Consider the following 22,468-nt stretch of genomic DNA (forward strand, 5'->3'; position numbering starts at 1 on the left):
TAAATAACTTTACAGAAATCTGAGATATACAGTTATACAGAAATGGGAACTATGCAAGTTGTAAACAGTTGTAGGGTTAAAAAATAAATAAATAAATAAATATTTTTAAAGAAAAAAAAGGGGGGGGGGAGGGGGGAAGAATTCTACCATTTTCTCCTCTTTATGCCAACAGGAGGACCACAACTGGCATGCGTGGTAGAGGCGAGGGGGCTGAGCCCGGCTGAGCGGAGCACGTCCTGCTGGGGAGGAAATAGCCGCTACCCAGCTGCGTCAAGCTAACTAGAAATAGACCTGCTGACAGCGGAAATCTATTTTTATCCTCCGACGTAAAAGCGTCCACTCTGTTGTTTTGCTCAAGTCGGACAATAAAACCAGTCTGTTTCTCGTACTCCAAAGTGAACCAGTGAAGCGGACCGGTTCGGTAAAATCACGTTGATACTGCGTTTACGCCACCTATCGTACATTGAAACGCCTAACCATCGAGGTTTAAATTCGGTCTTGTCACGCAGTACCGTCACACAATGTATTACTATAAAATGTGATTATAATCCTATATATTCTATCGTAATATACTTATATTTGATCTAACGTGAATAATGTATGTAAATTATAATTGGTTGTTTATTTAGATGCGGAATATATAGTGTACAAAGCCACAGCAAAAATACATCTTAGCTCAGAAAGGCAGATGTAATATGACATCCATGACCACCTAACTCCAAACGCTATAGACCCTTGTATAGTTATGACGTAGGCAGTCGAAGGTCTATTATAGATTTTCTTTTTGTCTTATAAGTTTAATATGTGAGGGGTTTTTAAAACCCTTTATTGTATTAGTCAACTAAGCTTTTCACCTGGCAGCCATTTTGGTCATTCCTACGGGAAGTTATTCTGGCAGTTATTTTGAAGCATCATCTAAATCAAATGGTATTTTTATTTTAGTAGTCAGTGGGACAGAAAAACTTTTAATGTGTAGTAGTTTTTTTTTATGTCATTTAAAAGCTATGCTAACTGTATCACAAAACAAGTTTAGAAGTTTGTGGTTTTTTAACTTTTTTCTTTTCTGACATCAATAATTAAAACAAAATATCGCTACCATTTTTTTTGACGAAATTGAAAAAATAAAGCGAAATAATGTAAATAAAAAGGTCTGCGTAACAGTTGCGTTTTATTTTGAAAGACTTTAGCGGAAATATCGAGAGCTGCGATAGCAGCTTGATGCTAGTCCACTAACTTGTGTGTGGTCAGTCAACCTAAGCATGAGGTCCGTTGACTGCGTTTTCGTGTTGGTAACGTTATACGATTAAAGAAAATATTCTGTCGAAACTGATGATATGGTAAATATTTTTTCCGCTTCGTTTAATTTTGTTCGCTCAAAACGGAAACACGAGCCTCTGCGGAACAGCTAACTCTTCTCTGTATCCCTCATCTCCTCCGACAGCGTCCTGTGAAGGCTGCTAGCTATGATGTGACTGTGATATCCGCCGTCGAGGGAAGTTATAATTGACATTATCATAGCTGAATGGCTAAAGCACCGGTCTGTCTGGCTTAATTTAACGCTTGAATGCTCTCATTTCGATAGCCTTTTGAGCTCCGCGTCGGAGGGAACCGCTATATTTTCTTGGCGGAAATAACCGAAGAGAGCGTACTCGCGGTGCTGTAGTTCACACCTAAAAAAGATGTCCTTCTTCAATTTTCGCAAGATCTTCAAACTAGGGCCGGATAAGAAAAAGAAGCAGTATGAGCATGTACACAGAGACGTCAATCCTGAGGAGATATGGGAAATTATTGGGGAACTGGGAGATGGAGCCTTTGGGAAAGTGTACAAGGTAAGTTGACGTGTTACGTTACATCCGCCTTTGGTTTCCTGCATTTCTTTATAGACTAGCTTCAGTTGTTTCTTCGCATGTTGCTGTCTCGAGGTCATAAGCTGTAAAGCTGACAGCGATGATTACAGCTCTTGTTTGGGTAACATATTCCAACCTCGGCCACCTAACCCTCAGCAAATAACATATTTGTTTCATATAAATCATGCAGGAATTGACTAACTGCTAATATCCTGTAAAGAAATGTGACCAGCAGCTGGGATCTTAAACTCAATTAGTTTTTGGATATTTTCTATTTAGCAGGCTTAGCACAGGCTTTGCGTCACTGCCGGAGTATAGACATGACTTTACCAATGAGTTGCACTTGGGGTTGTTTAAAAACTGATAAAGGTGTGGTCCACATACAGAATCAATATGGCCTCACATGTGACATGTTGGATTATTTGGGCCTGTGACATGTCAGGACAACCACAATAAATAGTTTAAACTAATAAAATGACAGAGCAGGTGCACCCAGACTTTAAAAAAAAACACACACTTTATGCTAATTACTGTGACAGGTGCACAGCTGGGTTTAAATTAGGGCAGTGGTTTGTCACATCTGGTTTGTCTTCACTAACCCATATATATAGGAACTGTTACAACAATTTGATGACATAGAAGAGTACCTGTTTATTATTTTGTTTAGGTTTGTTTTCCTGCTGAGAAAGTCAGGTATGCCTTCCAATGTTGTAGTTTGTTGGTGTATAGTTATGCTACATGGAAAAATATTCAATGCTGTGTCCTCCAGCTGTAATCTCTGCTACTTTACTTACCTTTCCAGGTTATCTCTGCAGGAGTTTGCTCTAGGCTGAGAACACACTTTAGAAAAAGTTAGTGTTTGTGTACTTGTAGCACAAGTAGATTAACTTGGTTAACTTGTATTTTTTTAAACATAGTTTCTTTTAAATATTTTTCAATGTATATAACTGTTTTAGTAGATTAGTGAAAAATAGTTTCCACAACCTTCCGTGCCTTCATGCCTCTTTTTGTTTTGGCACTAATCCCTGTTAAAGAGCTTTCTTTCTCTCTCTCTCTCTCTCTCATTGTGAGCTACTTAATGCTGTTCCTTCCTGGTGCTCTTGCGTTCAAATAATGCAGCAAATGGCCCATAAATCTTAATTTGTCTTCACTTATTTCCTAGTCTTGTTAGCTGATTGGCTACACGAGATGAGAGCCAAGAAATACTTGAGTGCCTTCTCACACCAAAGTATACAAAATATACACCTGACTCCCAGTTATCACTTGTGTGAGCTCAGGTGAAGATATCTTTAATCAGGCCACATTAGTATGAAAGCGCACTGTGCTTTCATTTGCTACTTCACAGGCTTCTGGCAGCTAACTCCTTTGGGTGGGGTCGCAGAGTTTGCAAGCAACATGTGAATCAGCTGTTCAAGTGAGGTCAACCGGAAGAGAGAGAATTCTTAACTAGTAGATGAATGTATTACATGTTAAGTGTTTCATAGACACTTTTAGTACTGCAAACAAACTGCTTATATAATTCTTTCCATGCAATGAGTCATTTTTTAAAAATCTGATCTACCTATTCAAAGATAGACCTCTACAGGTGGTGCGATATGGGAGTTTTCATTTATCAGCTATTTATTCACATTAAAGGTTGGGTTTTTTCTGGCTCAGAATGGGCCTTCAGGGTGTTACTATACACGTAAGCATGATGGTCTGCAAACAAAAAGTCTATGTTACCTTATTTAACAGCGGTACATACATTTTTATTGTTACTGTTTTTGGCTGTTTTACAAACATAAATATATTTAAGCTTGAGTAAATTAAACTCCAGAGTTCAGATGAATTTTTTCTGACAGACGGAAATGTATTTATTTATTTAATAAAGTAAAAACTCTGCGTTCATGGATGTACATTTGAATAACCAGTGCTGAACTGTCAATGATTATTATTTACAAAGAACCACAAAGTTCGCTCTCCCTCCCTCTTAAACATGATTATAGCACTCCTGCGCTCTCATTTAATTCCTCAAAACAGATCAACATTAAGCATTTAGCACATTAAAACGTCATGTTCATGATGAGCAAAGGTCACAGGCTCTTCTTTAATGAGTCAAGTGACAGACAAATTATGGTGTCTCTCTTCACTGTAAAGCTAATATTGAATCTGCATGTAAGCGATGGCCTGTGCCTGACAGGCATCAGCCACTACAAAGGGAAAAAGAGGCAGGCAGTGTGTCAGGTCAGAAGAGTGTAAATATAGGGTCTGACACACTCTGCTGCAGTTGGTCTTTACACTCCCTCCCTTTTCTTTTTCCCTAACTCCCTGAGATTGTGTCTGTATCCATAAACATTAGGCCCTAGGCTGGCCTTAAAATAACTTCCCAGTGCTTTATTTCACAGGTTCAGTGATCATTTTTATTGGTCTCCTCGGTGCAGCTCTATCAGGAATGAGAATTTAGGGTTTGAGTTGTGCAATAAATGGCACAAACCTGTTAAATCATATACATATTTGGTATAATAATCACTGCAATGAGTGTGACAGAGTGAGATGAAAGAAAGAAAAGAGGGGAGGAAAAGGAGTGGAGGAAGTGAGCAAGCGTTGCAAGATCGGCCTGTGTTAGAGTAGCTCAGAATGACAGGATGTGTTGTAATTTTTTTTCTTTTTTTTATCAATGTTTGACAAAGAGTTGTCTTAAATCTCTGAAATGAGTTTCTTGAGATACAATCTTCTGTAAGCTGCGTAATTTATATTGCTCCAAATGACTTTTTTCTTAATGTTGATATTCTTCCATAATTCCTGTTGTGTACAAGTTACAAGTTGTTGCTCTGTAAAATTATGCTGAGCAACATTTGGCTTATAATTAGCATGATCCTTTCCCATTTTATACACTGTGTGCTGTAAGGATATACTCTACAATTTATCATTTTGTCAATGTTGCTTGCAGGCACAGAACAAGCAGAATGGGACCCTGGCTGCTGCTAAGGTTATCGACACAAAGACTGAGGATGAACTGGAGGATTACATGGTTGAGATTGACATTCTGGCCTCCTGCAACCATCATCACATTGTCAAACTGCTGGACGCTTTCTACTTTGAAAGCAAACTTTGGGTAAGTTCGTCAGTTTCGTGCTGGGAAGCAGTGAAGCATGGAGAGACAGAAATTCATTATAAGGCACCATTCGTTATGCTGTTTCTCACAGGACTTTCAGATCATTTGACTGATGGCTCATGACACTAAACTTTTCTTATTTCTTCAAGAGTTAGAATGGGTCATATGACAAGCAACAGAGGCTAATACACGACTAGGACTGCATGCTTCACTGGAGAGTACCTGACTGCTTAGAAGTAATAGGCCACATATAGTTGTTTTTTCTTTATTTATTTTTAGCTGGTTAGCTAGAAATCGACCTGATTTGTTACTGTGTTCAAAATTCTGCAAGTGAAGTCTTTGTATAAGGAAGTAAAGAAGTAATAGGCCACTACTGAGAAATGCATTATCATACTTTATACATCTTCCTATTTATAATGAGGGATTTATGTATTTAGTGGAATACTCCTCAATTTGGCCTTATTCCTATCTCCCTCAAATCATAACCAGTGTGCACAGTGTATTTTATAATGAGAAAGAACGTATAAATCTCTGAACACAGCCCCTCATCCTCATCCTGGTGTTTTACTGTGAGCACAGAGGTGCAGCTTTAATACATGGTCAGTAGATCTCATTGTGTGCAGTAAGAGGCCCCAGAGCAATTAGGTCCTAGCAGGGGGTGTCATGTGACTGTCCCTTGTGGACTGGCCACAACCATTGGAAGATAATGGAGCAGTTTTGGTGGCTGGAGAAAGTGCTTTTGAATAATTCAGAGCCGCATGCAGGTTGTCCCTCTGGCCTTTGAGTTCAAATAGCATGATGAATGTGTAACTGCCTACATTTAGCTTGTGCCGGGTGTTGAGTTAATGTATAATATGTTCATTAATTTTCTACAAAGGAAATCTGTTGCTAGAAAACAGATGTTTACTTTGACTTGTGTCTACAATCAGTGTACGTTTAGTTTAATACTCACCTGTAAACTACAAAAGAGATGGCATGAGAAAGTGTACTGCCAAATGGGAAGAACCACTTTGTTTCTTCCTTTTGTTTGAATCACTGAATAGAGGGTGGTGCTCTGTTTGTAGCTTCGATTGATTTTTGTATCATCTGATACCATGAGCTGCCAAGCAACGTGCAGGCTAAGCCAATAATGATGAAGTACTGGTCGGGTACATTACATCAGCTCTTACAACTGAGGTCAGAACCTGTGCAGTTTTACATCCTAGCATAGGGGATTAGCATTAGTTTTATTTCGTTACCTCTCTGGAACCCAAAGAATCACTGCACTTTATGAAAATTATTGCATATTTGATGAGGTTACTGATATTTCATCTTAAAATATCAGCTTGAAACTTGTAATTAAGTAGTTAACTGGCACCTTTTTATGTTGATATTTGTTGTTAAAATATCCCCTATAAAATTACACAGTTTTATATTTAAAAGCATCTCCCCTCTTTGTTTTTTCTTCCCTTGGGGAAATTTCTTCCAAGCTAGAAACGTCCAATTAAAGGACACTTGCACCCAACGTTTTAGTGTATTCCCAAGCTTTTAACATGCGCATATGTGCATACTGTTTTGAAACAAACAAAGATGGCAATAATGGATGTCTTCCTCTTACTGTTGACAGAAGCACAGTACTGTGAAGAAATGCTTTAGGCTTAAAGGGAAACATTTTTCAATATTGTTGTTTCTATAAAGTATAAGTGTATAAATTAGTACATATTTAGACTAATGACAAACCCTCATTTACATATTAAAACCTATAAACCTTTATTTATAAACATATAAGCAAATGTTAAACATTTTAGAAATATTGTATTAAAAAATAATATTCATAATGCAAGTTAAGTATTTTAAATAACATGTCTTCTTAACTGGCATAGTATGGAGAGACTCATGTTCACTTCCTTTAAGTATTGCCCCTTGTACATAAAAATGTGCAGTATTCAGTATTAATGCAGCGGTTTAGTTTAAAGCGTGCGTGCTCATCCTAAACAAACATGTTCAAACTCTTCTGAAGTGTTTACCAAAATGAGGAAATCGTTTGTCACTAGGATCTGTGATGAAGCATACATAGTATGTGTAAAATATTTACATGCATTTTGCACTAAACATTTTTCTATACTTTTAAGAAACAATTTGTATTTTGTAGAAATTCCTATAATAGACTCATTCATCACAACCTCCTCTGTATAGTGGAAAAGGATCCCAGTCACTATCAAGTTCAAAGCTTGAACTTCTACAGATATTTCAGTTCAAGAAGGACTAAAAGACAGATGCATGTAGAATGGAAACCAAAAGACGTATAGCTCAGTATGGCTGATTGGCGTCTTGATCTCTACAGTATAATCAATCTTTTCAATAAACATCATGTTGTTCCAGCTTTTGAAAGTCGCAAATTCCTTATTTAATCAAGTCGTGTGCTGCAAGGGTAGGTTAAACTGGGACTTTATTGTATTATATAAGTGTATTACTTAATGTTCTTTTGTTCTACCATTACAGATTCTGATAGAGTTCTGTGCAGGCGGTGCTGTCGATGCCATCATGCTGGGTAAGTCCCTCATTCACTAAAGCAAAAAAAAGAGTAACACTATGAAATTCTGCAGCTTTTCCTTTTCTCCATCCTCTAGTGCCAACTCTTTTATTCCATCCAGAAGCCTGTACCGAAGGATTTTTTTTTTCCCCCCTCTACTAAGTTGGCAAAGCAATTCCAACTGTAATTATTGTAGCTCAGGTTTCAAGAAGCAGTTAAAGTACTTCTTGTTCATGCACTTCCTCTGTCTTGTTTTGAAGCCTAAAGAAACACAAAACCACTCATTTTAAAATGCAAATTGCATTGCAAAGAAGATGATAATGAATTCACTTCACTATTCAATGTTGATTCATTATGACTCGCCTAGATTTGTCTAGTCATATGTGCTTGCTGATGTAAAGGTGGAGATGACCCATTTTGTGTTTGTATTTGTGTATAACAAAGCCTACAGCAAAATATTCACTGGGAAAAATTGGGACTTTGGAATTTTCTCTGTGCATGTTTGTCCTTAGAGTTGGAGAGACCCCTGACTGAGCCCCAGATTCGTGTGGTGTGTAAGCAGACTTTGGAGGCCTTGGCTTACCTTCATGAGAGCAAGATCATCCACAGAGACTTGAAAGCTGGGAATATTCTCCTGTCCCTGGATGGAGATGTAAAACTGGGTAATTGTGTTTTTGTTTTTTTGTTTTTTTAACCATTTCTAACCATTTACTAACAAAAGGAGATATGAGAGGTTATTCCATTAAAAAAATACTAAAATCAACTAAATGTTCTCGCAGAATCAGGTTTTTGTTTTGTATTTTTTACAAAAAGCATGTTTAATAAAGTACATAGGTTTGGTTTGAATCTTTAAGTTCTGAAACCACATAACCTCTTAAGTACACGACTTACTTACTTGGGATGAATTAGTAACAAAACGGGGGGGGGGGGGTGTCTACTAAACTCACTTTAGTATTATATTCATTCTTTGATTTGTCCTTGGCTCTGTATTAAAACAGCCGTTGTAGATCTCTTTGTAGCTTGACTTTGGGGTTGGTGGTGACAGTGCAGCACTGTGGTTTGTTTACACATAAAAATGTAGTGAGTCATCATTTGGCATCGGGTTCAAAAACTTGGAGAACAAAGTGATGTGCTTGCTGTGTGTTTTTTTTTTTTTTTTGTTTGTTTTGTTTTGTTTTTTTTAATATAATATTCTACCTATGTATGTGTTTTGGTGATGCATAATGTTTCAGAAGTAAGAGTATTCATGTTCATGTTGTTGCTGCAGCATCCATAGCTCCTGGCTGCCTGATGATTCATGTTCTGTAGGCAGAGGGTCATGACGGAGCCTGGCAAACAATAATTATCAAGCCAGTCACCAGGGACTTAATGATAGATCTCTTTTTCCCTCTAATGTGTGCATACTGTAAGTGTTGCAAGAAAAGAGAGCAGGCTGAAATAACTGCACAGGTAACACAACAATGATGGACCCTAAGAGCATTATGAAAGGGAATGTGAGGCTTTTCTGCTCACTTTGGGGATAAATATTATAAGTGTAAAGCACTCTCTACTGTGTTTTGTTTTGGTAGAAAATGCTATTTTATATTTTATATTCTAGTCTCACAGGGTGCCATTTTACAGTTTAGCTTAATTCATTGATGAAAAGAATCATGATTTAATTCTACTTTCAGCTGACTTTGGTGTGTCTGCTAAAAATACCAAGACATTACAGAGAAGAGATTCTTTCATCGGCACTCCATATTGGTGAGTCACACTGCCTGCTTACAAGAGGGCATTCACCTCTTAGTATTTGATAATTGTCTCAGACTGTACCACAGCTAAGATGACAGTGGGTTTTTTTGTTGTTGTTGTTGTTGTTGTTGTTGTTGTTGTTGTTGTTTTAAATCATCAAAAAATGTGGGATAACAACTCATTTGAAAAAAATCTATGTATTAAACAAACTTCCTATTTTATATTCCTTTCCTCCTGGAAAATAAGAGCATTGACCCTTAAGCATTAGAAGATATGCTGAATGACCTCATTTACCTGCATTCCAAAATGTGGGTTATTGATTGGTGGCTCTTACTGACTGATTGAATTTCGCAGGATGGCTCCAGAGGTGGTAATGTGCGAAACTTCCAAAGACCGTCCATACGACTACAAGGCCGACATCTGGTCCCTTGGCGTAACGCTCATAGAACTGGCACAGATTGAACCGCCCAACCATGAGATGAATCCCATGAGAGTGCTACTGAAAATAGCCAAGTCCGAGCCGCCCACACTCATGAATCCCTCTCGCTGGTGAGATACTGTGCTGGTGATAACTGGGAAGGTGGTGCTGGATTGTTTCCGAATGGGAGATGAGGAAATGTTGAGGGTTTGCATGTGTGAAAGCATGATAAAATATTAATGTTAAAAGGATAACTACTACTGAATTACTACATTATATAAAGAAAAAAACGGGGTACTTACTCTGTTCTGGGACCAACAAATTCAGTCTTCTTTACCATTTAAAGGTCACCAGAATTCAGCGACTTTCTGCGCAAAGCACTTGACAAGAATGTGGACAATAGGTGGAGTACAGTACAGCTTCTGCAGGTGAGCTGCAGTTGCAAACTACTATAAAACTAAGTGATGCATAAATGTCCGTCAGATGTTAATGTGTCACACTTTAAATGATTTTGCAGGATAAAATTTTTTATCTAATGTTGATATCTTTTGTCTATATATGTAGCATCCTTTTGTCACCAGTGTAACTGACAGCAGACCTCTCAGAGAACTCATAGCTGAAGCCAAAGCCGAAGTCACAGAAGAGCTTGAGGACAGCAAAGAGGAGGAGGAAGAGGACGAACCTGATACACCTCTGGTATGTAGTTTTTTGGGGATATGTGTATAACAAGCATTATAGTATTTTACTTTTTTTATCATTTAGATGAACACTTGATGTTGATAGCTTCATTAAACTCATTGCGGTAAGCTTTATTATTGCTCACTGTGGACATATTGCAATTTCTGTTGGTTTAGGCTGGTCCCGGGCACAAGCGAGCACCTTCTGATGTCAGTGTGGCCAGCTCAGAAGATGACAAAGTTCCATCAACTCCCTCCACTCTTGAGGCTGTTAAAGAAAAGATGGAAGTTGAGCCTGCTGAGGACCAGACTAGTGATAAGTTATCTGATGAAGGACTTGGAACAAGTGAGGTAGACAAGACTGAGGAGGAGAAATTAAATGAGGTGTCTGATGCCAGTAATGAAGACCTGGCATCTGGACTAGTAGAGCCCAGCAAAGATGTCATCTCACATGACTCCACAGAGCCTAAACCAGAAGAGAGTCAAGGTGAAGAGACGTCTGCTGAGCAAGTAGTTTCACAGCCAGAAGAACCTGTAAATACAACAGACAACCAAGAACTTGTCACAGAAACAGAGGAGGAACAGAAGGAGACAGAAGAAAGGATAATGGGTGATGAAACTACCCAGGTAATGGAGGAAGAAAAAGAGCCAGAGCAGGGGAAGCAAGAGAAAGAAAAAGAAGCTGGTAAAGAAGAATCCAGAGAATCACAAGCAGAACCTGAAGATGCAGAAAAAACAGAATCCATTCCAAGAGATGAGCCAGAGGTAGAAAAAGAAAGCAAAGAATCCGAGGAGGAAACGACTGAACCCAAACTAACAGGGAACACAATGGAAGCCATGGCTAATGGCACAGATGAAAATGTAAACATTGAGAATATGGAATCAGATGGAAGACACACGTTTATAAATGAAGACACAAAATTAAGTGTGGATGAGTCATCTGCTGAGCCTATAGAAACAAAACCAGAAGAGAAGCCTATGGATGAGGCCCATGAGGAGTCACAGCAGCCTGAACAAGAGAGCCAGATCACAGAGGAAGCTGAGCTAAAGGAACAAGTACCAACTGAGTCTACAAATGGCATCTGTGATGAAGTTAAAGACACCCCTGAGGATTCAGTGGTCCCACCTAAAGATTCCTGTGTGAACGAAGAAGAAGAGAAAGCAACCCACGCAGATGAGAGCACTTCCCAAGATGCTGTCTCTGTCCAAGAGAGCGAAACGGATTCAGAAGCCAAGATGGAGCAAGGAAGCCCTGCTGTGATCAGGCCAGATGTGGAGAAGGATTCTGACTCTGGGAGCAGCTCTGCTGCTGATAGCAACAGCCTCGACCTCAATCTGTCTATCTCCAGCTTCCTGTCTAAGAGCAAAGAAGGGGGCTCTGTGTCCTTGCAGGTAATACAGTCTGTGCCACTATTACACCATCAGTTATTACATTATCAACACTACCCTGATTACTCGATCCTCTAAAGCAACCCTGCTTTTTGGTAGGAGTCAAAACGACAGAAGAAGACTCTTAAAAAGACACGCAAGTTCATGGTGGATGGTGTGGAGGTTAGTGTGACAACGTCTAAGATAGTGACTGATAACGACACCAGGAATGAGGAGATGAGGTTCCTGAGGTACGTCTGTATCTAATCTGCTTGACATACAGTTGTTCTAAATGTGTGACATGACCCATTTAACTCGCCTGCCTTAAATAGTGCTCGCTCTTTTTACAACTCCCACAGCTTTTTACAAATGCCAGATGGGTTATCTCCCGTGATGAATGCCGCATTATATTACTGTCATTTCTCATGTTGCCTTGTAAAGACATGAGGCATGTTGCTGTTACTGTGTGTACAAGTGCTGTCTGACTACTGCACGACCCTCCTGTTAGTAATATATGACACAAATGTGAATCAAACATTTTAAAAAGATTCATCAAAGCACGAAAAGCCATAGAGTATGAATGAGTCACTAAAGTTGAAATAAACATTTAGATATATTTTTTTAAAAAGTCACTGATGTGCAACCATAAAATTCCATCCATGTTTTTGTGAAAAAAGTATTAGATTTTTTTTAATAAGTAAATATCATGCCCTTATATTGATATGTTCACTGCAGGCGGCAGGAGTTGAGAGAGCTTCGCCTCCTCCAGAAAGAGGAGCAAAGGGCCCAGCAGCAGCTGAGCGACAAGCTGCAGCAGCAGCGAGAGCAGATCTACAGGCGTTTTGAACAGGAAACTACTGTGAGTCACTCTGGTTGTACTGCACTAGTGTGATGGGCTTTTTTTCTTTCTTCTTTTTTTGGCATTTGGCTAGCTCCTTGAAAAACAAGCACCTTAATGTCAAATCTGGGCTAAATTTAATGCAAGTGTTTACATCAAATGTGCTGCCAGATTTTCCTTAACTGCTTAATTTTCACAATATTGGAAACTTTAATTTGCATTAAAAGCAAAATGAAAAAACGTACAAAAAAAACAAAGAGATTATGTAAAATCTAATATAAATAAATATTGTTTTGGAATAGTCAGGGTGACCCTAGTGCGTATCAATTCTGCAGGCTAAAAAGCGTCAATACGACCAAGAAGTGGAGAACCTTGAGAAGAAGCAGAAACAGACCATTGAGCGACTGGAACAGGATCACACCAGCCGGCTCCGAGACGAAGCCAAACGGATCAAAGCAGATCAAGACAAGGAGCTCTCAAAGTTCCAAAACATGCTGAAGAACCGCAAGAAAGAGGTATGACCCTGCATGTGTGTTTCTCTGTGGAAGTGGGCTGAGTAGTACTTAAATTTGGGAGCTTGTGATCCAGAGCAGCTGCATGTGATGTGTACTGCACAAGCCGTTTAATGGTGCATGTGTTTACAACTTAGCCGGTGGCTAACCTGGCTGTCTCATACTAATCCTATGGGAGTGGTGCGCCCTGCTGTATGTGTGCAAATGTTACCCAGACAGGCTGTGCTATCCTTCTCCTAGATGCTGCTCATTCATGTTGTTGTATCCATTATTCATCTGCCCAGAGGCTTCTGGTTGCAGCTTAAGAAATACTTTGCTCCTGGGGTGTGTTTGTTATTTTTAGAAAACTGTTTACAAAAAGTCAGGATAGTATCTTGACACGTTGATGACTTAAGCTTTTGCTTGATGGTGCAGATGTTCTCATGCTTGGTCTTTATAAGTCTTTCCTGGCTCTTTCTGTGCTCTTTAGTAGCCTTTAAATGCTTCTCTGGGTGTGCCTTTTTATGTTCTTAAGGGCAGTAGTGCTTATTGCCATCTGTTGTGTACAATGATGCCTTGGTGGTTGCCATGCTCCTCCCAGTTTGATGCTTAGGCTACTTACTTGTTATTGCCATTCTACTTAATGCTGTTTTACAGGTTGGCTTGCGTTTGCTTTCTTGGTGTTTAGATGTAAAAATCCAAGAATTAGGCTATGGATAAGATGTGTTTTTTGCATTTTGTCATGTTGTAATCTTTATTGAAATGTACTGTTACTGTGTATTTAACTAACCATGTTTCTTGTATGAGTGTGTGAGGTTGCTTTGGTCATGGGATGGCCAGATTTGAAAGGTTTTTCCAAGTGGTGTTGGGCTTATTTGGGTCAAATAATAAATGCCTTTGGTCTGACTAACTGACATGGAATTGTCTTCAATAGTGCTGCAGTATTCTTTTGGAAATCTTAAGGTCAAGATGGATAAATAATCAACAGATTCATTATTAACAAAATTATAAGTCCTCTATAAATGGCAAATTGGAAGAAAACCATGTTGAACCTGCTTTATTACACTGTTAAATCTAGTTTGTAATTACAAAACAATTCCAACTCAGTTATTCTATTTTTTTCTTTTTCTTTTTTTCCCCCCACGAATCATCATGTTCATGGCTGCGAGACTTAATCGAATGCAAAGTAATGTAGGGCGAGCTGTTTTTGAGGCTAACATCTTCTGCCGTGCACAAGTCAAATTCTTTCTTTTAACATGACTCTAACTCATGGGGGTCAAGTCGACAGTTCAAAGAAACGTTAAATGCAGGAGGTGGAAATTAAGCATGTTGACTTTAAATCAGTTGGTGGCTGGATCCAGTATCTCTCCTCTCAGACTGGGCAGTGCATGACTCTTACTGTTGTTGGCCAGCTTTGTTAGATTTTCTGACTATAGAGATCAAACCGATTCTGCACATACACACTTTAGGCCATACAGGAAGTTGGACATTCACCCAAACACAAGAAAAAAGAGCTCATGAAACGCTTAAAGGAGGACCTCACACTCCTCAACACTGCAGAGGTAAAGCATCACCTTCTGTGTCTGGAGTATTATCTGTGTATGTAATTGCTCCCTATCTGCTATCTATCTACTACCTACTGAGCTGTATTGACTTTTGAATATATTCTCCTTCTTTATAAAAAAAATTTTCTAAGATTTTAATAATACCATGTACACGCTACAGTTAAATGGTTAGCTCTCACTGAATTTTGGCAAAACCAAATTTGTGCTTCAGGTAGAAGCTTTAAAAAAATAGCAATTCCCTTTATGTTACACATATATATGAAGATTTGTTCAGGAGAAATAAATTATAACATACAGTCACCAGTGAAGTTACATACAAGGTTTCTGACAAATTTTTTGCTTTCATGATTTCTATCCTATGATAAAGATTTAATTTTCCTACTTTGTCACACATAGCAGTGGAAGTGTTCTATTGGACTATATTAAAAAGATTTTTACAATATTCAGCCTTTTATTAAATAAAGGTAGGAGGAACAAAAAATTAAATTGCCTCAAAGGAAGCAACATCCACCTTTTACTGTTTTCCTCAGTAATGAAAAATATAATTGAACTTTGAGATTTCCAGCTGTCACCAAAAAATGAATATTAGAATCTTTATGGAAGTAAAATTTGTGGTGTGGCCACTGAACACATGTCAGTGTTAAAAATCAAATCGGGTTCTGAATATTTTTTTATTTTTCCTCAGAAAATTAATCGACAAAACAAAAGAAACACAAATTTAATGTTTTAGATTTGCTTCAAATCTGAATACTTGTTTACCTCCATCTTCACTGATATGGAAAAATCATTTATTTTAACTGATGACTGCTCAAAACAAAAAATAATCATTATTAGATGCACTGTAAGGTTTTCTCCTTTGAAAAGTGTCCAAAATGTAATAACCATAACATGTAGTCTGCTACTCAATACTGCACATCCCACACCCGTCCATCAAGTACAAAACATCCCACATTGCAATTCTTCATCTTTGTTCCTGACACTACATATGTGGAATTTAATTATGTAATGCTACACTTGTCAGTGGTGATCATACAGTCTGTGGTGGTGATGATGATTCAGAAGTGTCAGATCTCATTTTACCAGCTACCTCAGGCACCATTCAGGCTCTCTTAACAAAGGAGCGACTGCAGACATAGCTTTTGTCTCCACAGTAAAGATCGTTACTGAAAGACCTTTTCAAAACTTGGTTTTCCTGTGCTCAGTCTGAGACACACAAACAAATGTCTTCTTTTCTTTGAAAGGTAAACCTTAATTTATTTTGTTTTAAATATTCTGTAAGTAGCATTGAAAGTAACAAAACTGCTTTTTTTACCAGCTGGATTTAACAAAAATGCTAAAATTCTGAGCCGCTTTGAAGCATGGCAAGACAAAGAGTTTTGACAACTAATTGATTGACTTCCTAACATTCATCCAGACCTCGCCACGAGCCTTAAACTCACCAACAATCCCAAAGTGGAAAACCCATTTTTAATGTAGGAAGGATCTGTGTGAGTGCTGAGTGAGTGTTGACGTGAGAGATCCTCAGGCTGCTGTGTGCTGTCTGTCCCTGATCAGGGCAAGTGCGCTGTGTGCTCTCCTCCACAGGCAGTGGCCCAGGTTATGATACAGTCTTTTCAGTTGTCCTCATGCGCACTCTTCAACGCTCAGATGCAGGATGTAAGTGCCCCCCCATCCCGCCCCGTATCTCTCCATCTCTGGCCCATACTTAGATGTGTGTGAAGTTACATGACAGGATAGTTTGTGATGGTTCAACACATGTAAGCATGGGCAACGTTGGGATTTTTTTCTTTTTTTTCCTTTTTGAGTGTTGTCATCACTGTGTTTGTGCAGTGGTTCTTTCTTCCTCTCTTGCTTAGTATTTTTCCTCCACCAGTTCACAAATGTTATACATCAAGTCTGTGTATTTTATATGGTATTTATCTTGTATTACACCGTTTGCTTAAGACTAGATTAAATCTGGGTTGCACCGCTGTGTGGCAGCTCTTGATGAATTCTGTCTGGATCCATGTTTGTCTTTGTCAGCCAATATAGACAGCCTGCCTTTCAGGGCAGATGAGTCACTCATTGTGTATAAGTGGATTATGAGATCACACTTGAACCATCTTAATTTGGATTCAACTGTATAATAACAGCGTTACCTTAGTTTTCTTATAATCAAGTGAGTTATATGATCAGTTTTACCTAATAATAGTTTTATAATCGCAATACAACTTACAGTTAACACTAGCTAGATAAAGTTAAATAAAATAAATAGAAGATTTGGCTTCTTATGCAATTAGTCATGCGTAATGTAGGCTGGTTTCTGGACGATGTGAATGTCACTGTAGATGTTGTCTTGCATAAAACTTTGCCACAGTATCTCTACTAAACTGTTAACTTTTCTCTCTTTCTTCACTTCCATTGTGGATCGTTGCCATCCATGAACTCTGAGTGTCTCTTTTGCTGAGTCCAGTTGATGATGTGACATCTTAGTGCTCTGTGTTGTACTGAATTTTGAAGTGAATGGCTAGATTACATTATTTTGCTTCAGGCAGATTCGATCATTAAGATGCAGTCTAACTGTGACACTGCTGTGCTTCCCCTCTCTACTTTTTGCTGTCTCTGAGTGATCTCCATGTCTTCCCCAGGCAGTTTCTCACTGCTCTTCTCTCCTCAGGAGCAAGAGTTCCTACAGAAGCAGCAGCAAGACTTGGATGGAGCTCTAAAGAAAATCATCCAGCAGCATAAAGTGGAGATTGCCACGATTGAGAGAGACTGCCTTAACCACAAACAGCAGTTTATGAGAGGTAGAAGACCCGACTCTGTTACTGCTCTGTTTTGGAGTTAATCTTTTTTAAGGGTAATTGTGTAATGTATGCCATAGGAATTAATTATTGAGCTACACAAATGATCACAGGGTATTTTAGGTTTACAGGGTCCTCGTGTTTACCAGTTGACTTGTAATTGTGTTGTAAATCTGGTGATCACTGATTCGAATTACGCTGCAGTGTTATATTCACACGAACACTGAGAACATAGTCAGAGATACCACATTTTGTGCCACTCTGTCTTAAGACTGCTGCTGTTTTAAACATGACAAAAAGGCAAACAACTTACCTCACGTATCCTGTGCAAGATTCAAGTGTCTCAAACCTCATTTTCATGCCAGACACAGACATGAAAGAAACCACAGCCTGAGATGTACTTTTATTTTTGAGTCAGCGTGTAGAGGAAGTTGATGTCAGCGATGCCTCCTTTGCTTGCCAAGTGTGTAAATTCTGACTGTGACATCCAGACGACTGAGACACTGTGTTTAAGGGGATGTGCTGCTGCCTATCCAATTTTGCCTTTTTGTTTGGTTTTCAGACCCCTGTTGGTAACCAGCAAACATGCATGCACATGTTTTTTTTAGCCTTGTTTGTGCTCACATGTGTTTTGTAGCTCGAGAGGCAGCCATGTGGGAGCTGGAGGAGCGCCATCTGCAGGAAAAGCACCAACTGCTGAAGCAGCAGCTGAAAGACCAGTACTTCATGCAGAGACACCAGCTGTTGAAAAGGCATGAAAAGGTACAAGCACAGAGTGGAACTGTAAATGTAACTGTAAAATTTAAATAACCCCACTAAAACAAAACTGTGGGCATTCGTGTGTTTTATAGGAGATGGAGCAAATGCAGGGCTACAACCAGCGTCTGATAGAGGAGCTGAAGAACAAACAGACTCAAGAGAGGGTGCGTCTGCCCAAGATCCAACGGAGCGAGGCCAAGACCCGCATGGCTATGTTCAAGAAGAGTCTCCGCATCACCGCCACAGCATCCATCACCGCAGAGCAGGAGAGAGAGCGGATAAAACAGGTAGAGGCGCTGCGAGCTCGGGCTAGTGATGTTTGACCATTTTTAAAAGAAGTGACTGGACATCAGTTTTTGTTGGGGGTTTTTTCCTCCTCTTTCTCTCAGCAGTAATGTTTCACACTGGCTTAGACTCACACCTGGGCGCTGACCAATACAAACACAGTACCCTTTATTATTCCAGCCTGTTTGGATCTCAGACCAGAAACTTTCCAACTCACCATTTCACAATCCATACTGACGCCATCATTCTCAAGTTGCACTTTCAGTTTAGTTTTGTGGATGAAAGCTCAGTGAACGATCTTGGAGGAAATCTTAAATTTTAGTTTGTGCAAATAGTTTATTCGCTGACATTCTGAATGTTAATACGCAACATGCTTGTGTTGTTTTGTAGTCACGGTCAGTTTATTTGAAATAGACACTATGACCAAAGGCATAGAGAAAAAAAATGCATCATTTTTAGCAGTTCCTATGCCTTGTGTGAAAACCGCAAATCATGCTCACATCTGTCTGTTGTGTTTTTGTCTCCATGGTCCAGTTTGCTTTGCAGGAAGAAAAGAGACAAAAGGGCGAGAGACTGCACCAACACCAGAAACATGAGAACCAGATGAGAGATTTGCAGCTACAGTGTGACTCAAACATCAGGGAGCTGCAGCAGCTGCAGGTGGGGCTCAACGCGCTCACATTCACACTCTTTTTATGTTTATCGTATATGTTTTAAACTACATTTCTATGGAGCTCCAGAGTATTGAGCAAAACACACATAACCACGTCATCCATCCATCCATCCATCCTTCCATCCATCTTCTTAACAACTCATCTACCTTTAGGTTACAGGAAGCTTATTCCAGCTGTGATAGGGTGAAAGACTGGGTACTTCCTGTGTAGGCTGCAGTATAACCATATCAAGAATATATACAGTTTAAAAAATAATCATTTGAGACATTCAAATTCAACAGGATTCAGTAGTTTTTCTACATATTTCTTTTAATGCTAATGAAAAGTAAACATTAACAAGGCTACATTTGTAGCAGAGGCTATTTAAAACATGCAATCATAATTGTACTTGGTACTATTGTTTGAAATATTCTCACTAAATTCCATTAATATTTATGGCTTCCTTGTATATCTATCCTCTGTTTTTATTGCTTCGGTTAATCCATGCTCATGTTGCAAATGTTTATGTGCAGCCTGTAGAAAGAGTTTCTGGAGGCCAGCGGTATCGATTTCTATTAGGTGTTGCCGGTCACTTCACACTCTTACTATTGATCTTATTCTGATCACAGAGCTGAATTAAATGCTTTCTGGCAACAGTTAAATAATTAATATACTAATTATGACAAAAATGTCATTCTGGAAAAAAAAAAAGTTGAATCTAATTCATTTTTATCCAAAAGGTTAAAGGTCAGTTTCACTTTGAAACTGCAAATGCGCTGCAAAAACACTTAATTCAGCACCATAACTCTAGAGCAGGTAGATACTAATCTTTCTGCTATAGCAGATTGATTCTAATCTACTAAATACTTTCAGTCTTAACTACATTTGTTATGAGTCTGAACTCGAATGGAATCTGCAGCCTGTTTGCTATGAAGTAAAACTGCAGTGCAGTAGTTCTAGTTTAACATGATTATTAATTTATAAGGTTTTTTTTATCATTTATTTAATACTGCATATTTAATGTGCATTTTAAGTTTTTAATCTTTAATCCTTTAAGTTTTTGCTCTGCTGACTGAAAGTGACTGCAACAGATTCATAAATGAACAGTGACTTATGAAGATTATCAGAAAATAAGTAGAGGACAAATTAAAGATGTCAGACAGCATCTATTTTTAAAGGAATAAAAAGCAAGATATGTCGCAGTGTAGGGACGTATACAGGATTCATTAATCATGACAGCACCGTGTTAACACACATTTTCTTTCAGAATGAGAAATGCCACCTTCTGATTGAACATGAGACCCAAAAGCTGAAGGAGCTGGATGAGGAACACAGCCAAGAGATCAAGGAGTGGAGAGAGAAGCTAAGACCAAGGAAGAAGGTATGCTCATTATCCATGTTTGTGACTTTATTTCTTCCATTTTCTTTCTAGTGACGCCATGTTCAGGATCCACCTGTGCAGGCTGTCTCAACAGAATTTTTCATATTATCTTCAAACTGGTTGACTCTGTTTGTATGTGCTGCCCCCTGCAGGCGTTAGAGGAGGAGTTCACACGGAAGCTCCAGGAGCAGGAGGTCTTCTTCAAGATGAGTGGTGAATCTGAATGCCTTAATCCAACCACTCAGAGTCGAGTATCCAAATTTTATCCCATCCCAAACCTGAATAACTCTGGCTTGTAGCCTAATGTTCGTCCGTGCTGCAAAGCAGACTGCTGTCAAACTCTGCTCTCAAACTCGACTCCTCCAGAGTTTAAAAAGGAGTGGAGTTTGAAGGACGAGCCGAGGCGTCATTTCTCTGACCGCTAACTGAAAAACGTGAACACGTTTCACTACTTAAGTTCCACCATTCGCGAGCATGACGTGCCTACACACCGTTCCATTACTTAATTGGGTTTCCTCAGCTTGCTGGGAAGACTCAAAATGAATGATATGCACTTGTTTTGAGCATGTTCAGATTTTTAAAAGTCTGCGGTTGGTAGCTGAGGTCAGTCATGCTTTTCAGATTATTATCGTTAAGCTTAGCTCTGCTACAATATGAATAATCTCCAGTGCCTCGTGTTCTTTTTTTTCTCTGCGTTTAGGCCCTTCCCTGCATTTTCTGCAGCTTGCAGTAAATAAATTCCCACCTGAATGTTTTGCACTTAAAAAACTGGTTATCAATTCTGCTCATAATCACAAGATGTCATGAGATCAGTGTAATCGATTCACACAAGCTGGTTATCAAAGACTGCTCTGAGATTTAGTTTGGCTGCATGTAGTAGTAGACCTTGCTGAAGGGCGACGGAGTCAAAAGACAACCATGTATAGATGTAAGACTTTGTTATGTCTGTGTAGTCTTCTGTGCACAGTGTCTGATGTCTAACGGGAGTTAAAATGTTGGGATCGGGAGGCTGTGAGTTCAGATGAAAAATAATGTACTGTGTTGTAGGTGTGTACCTAGATATGAGGTTTAAATAAATACTGTGCTTGCCAGAAGCATTTCACCATCTTAAGAGATGAATGAACAAAAAATATATCTGTTGATTTAGCACATAATTTGATTTCAGTGCCGGTCAGCAAAACACAGAGGTGGCCTGTTGGGTTGGGGTTTTTTTGGGGTTTTTTGACGTTAACTAAATCAGTTCTCCCTTTGACTTTCAGCAGCAATCTCACAAACTAATGACGTCTTGTAAAGAATAATTACCGAAGGAATGTAAAGCTTTTGATTTGCACTGTATTGCCACATGAGCTAAAGAAAAAAATATGCAGTAGAAAATTTTGCCTCACCAAAGCCTAATCAAACTCCAAGCTGAATTGTTTCAACATATTGTTTTCCTTTTATTAAAATTACTTTTAGCTTCTTCTTTTTTTTTTTCTTTTCCTTTTTTTCAAATATGCCCTTAGTATTTTACAGCCATGCCTAATCGAAGCCTGTATTCCTGGTATGCTGTAATCGCTCTTCATGGTGAACTTTTGCACTTGTTGAGAGCAGTCCTTTAACTGTACGAGTTTCAGTGTGTGAGGAGATGCCCTCTGCTGCGTTTTACGATAAAGTATTGATGGTTCACAACAAGAAATTACTGTAGTTTCATTTGCCACCATATAGCATCGATGCATGTTATAATTTCTGTATGCTTATATATAAACATTGATTTGATTTTTGTCATAAATGCTGGATTTTTATTGGAGTTTCTGGAGGCTGTCATGTGAATTACACCATTCGACCAATAGATTTCAAATATTTTTTTATTTTATGTTACAGCATTTTAATGTTTCATTCTATCACAATGAATATTCTTTAGTATATGCATTTTTTATGTCAGATGAAATGTATTTAATGTGTCTTTATATATGGACATTTTTTTTCTTGTAAATAAAATATTGACTGTTTATTCGGCAACTTGAGTTAATTTTATTTTTAGACAAATTTAGTAGTACAAATATCAAAACTCACAAGTCCAAAAATAG

General features: G+C 38.6%; 1 protein-coding gene across 3 annotated transcripts; it reads left to right on the forward strand.

The window, feature by feature from the left end:
* The first annotated feature begins 1,198 nt into the window (after positions 1-1,198).
* On the forward strand, positions 1,199-22,394 carry slka (STE20-like kinase a). Of its 3 annotated transcripts, XM_085427928.1 has the most exons (21): positions 1,199-1,337; positions 1,442-1,829; positions 4,777-4,941; positions 7,423-7,471; positions 7,966-8,115; positions 9,124-9,196; positions 9,539-9,733; positions 9,949-10,030; positions 10,167-10,298; positions 10,457-11,671; positions 11,768-11,898; positions 12,383-12,506; positions 12,821-13,000; positions 14,446-14,538; positions 16,126-16,197; positions 17,198-17,327; positions 17,962-18,086; positions 18,176-18,370; positions 18,903-19,028; positions 20,289-20,402; positions 20,555-22,394. In XM_085427928.1, exons 2-21 carry the CDS (start codon positions 1,680-1,682, stop codon positions 20,699-20,701), a joined length of 3,648 nt encoding a protein of 1,215 aa, XP_085284054.1. In that variant the 5' UTR covers positions 1,199-1,337; positions 1,442-1,679; the 3' UTR covers positions 20,702-22,394. The 3 variants fall into 3 exon arrangements, with proteins under 3 accessions (XP_085284054.1, XP_085284055.1, XP_085284056.1); XM_085427929.1 differs by lacking the exon at positions 16,126-16,197 and having other exon boundaries at positions 1,213-1,829; XM_085427930.1 differs by lacking the exons at positions 14,446-14,538; positions 16,126-16,197 and having other exon boundaries at positions 1,213-1,829.
* Positions 22,395-22,468: the final 74 nt, after the last annotated feature.

This window comes from Rhamphochromis longiceps, linkage group LG13, assembly GCF_057381845.1.
Source record: "Rhamphochromis longiceps isolate RC_006_pf linkage group LG13, R_longiceps_female_GT1.1, whole genome shotgun sequence".
In the NCBI taxonomy this organism is placed as follows: Eukaryota; Metazoa; Chordata; class Actinopteri; order Cichliformes; family Cichlidae; genus Rhamphochromis; species Rhamphochromis longiceps.

Excerpts from the sequence above, each read along its gene's own strand:
- slka (XM_085427928.1), top strand. The coding sequence starts at position 1,680 with ATGTCCTTCTTCAATTTTCGCAAGATCTTCAAACTAGGGCCGGATAAG. Across the intron at positions 10,031-10,166 it reads GTACAGTACAGCTTCTGCAG|CATCCTTTTGTCACCAGTGT; the intron begins GTGAGCTGCAGT and ends CTATATATGTAG. Across the intron at positions 14,539-16,125 it reads CACTCCTCAACACTGCAGAG|GCAGTGGCCCAGGTTATGAT; the intron begins GTAAAGCATCAC and ends TCTCCTCCACAG.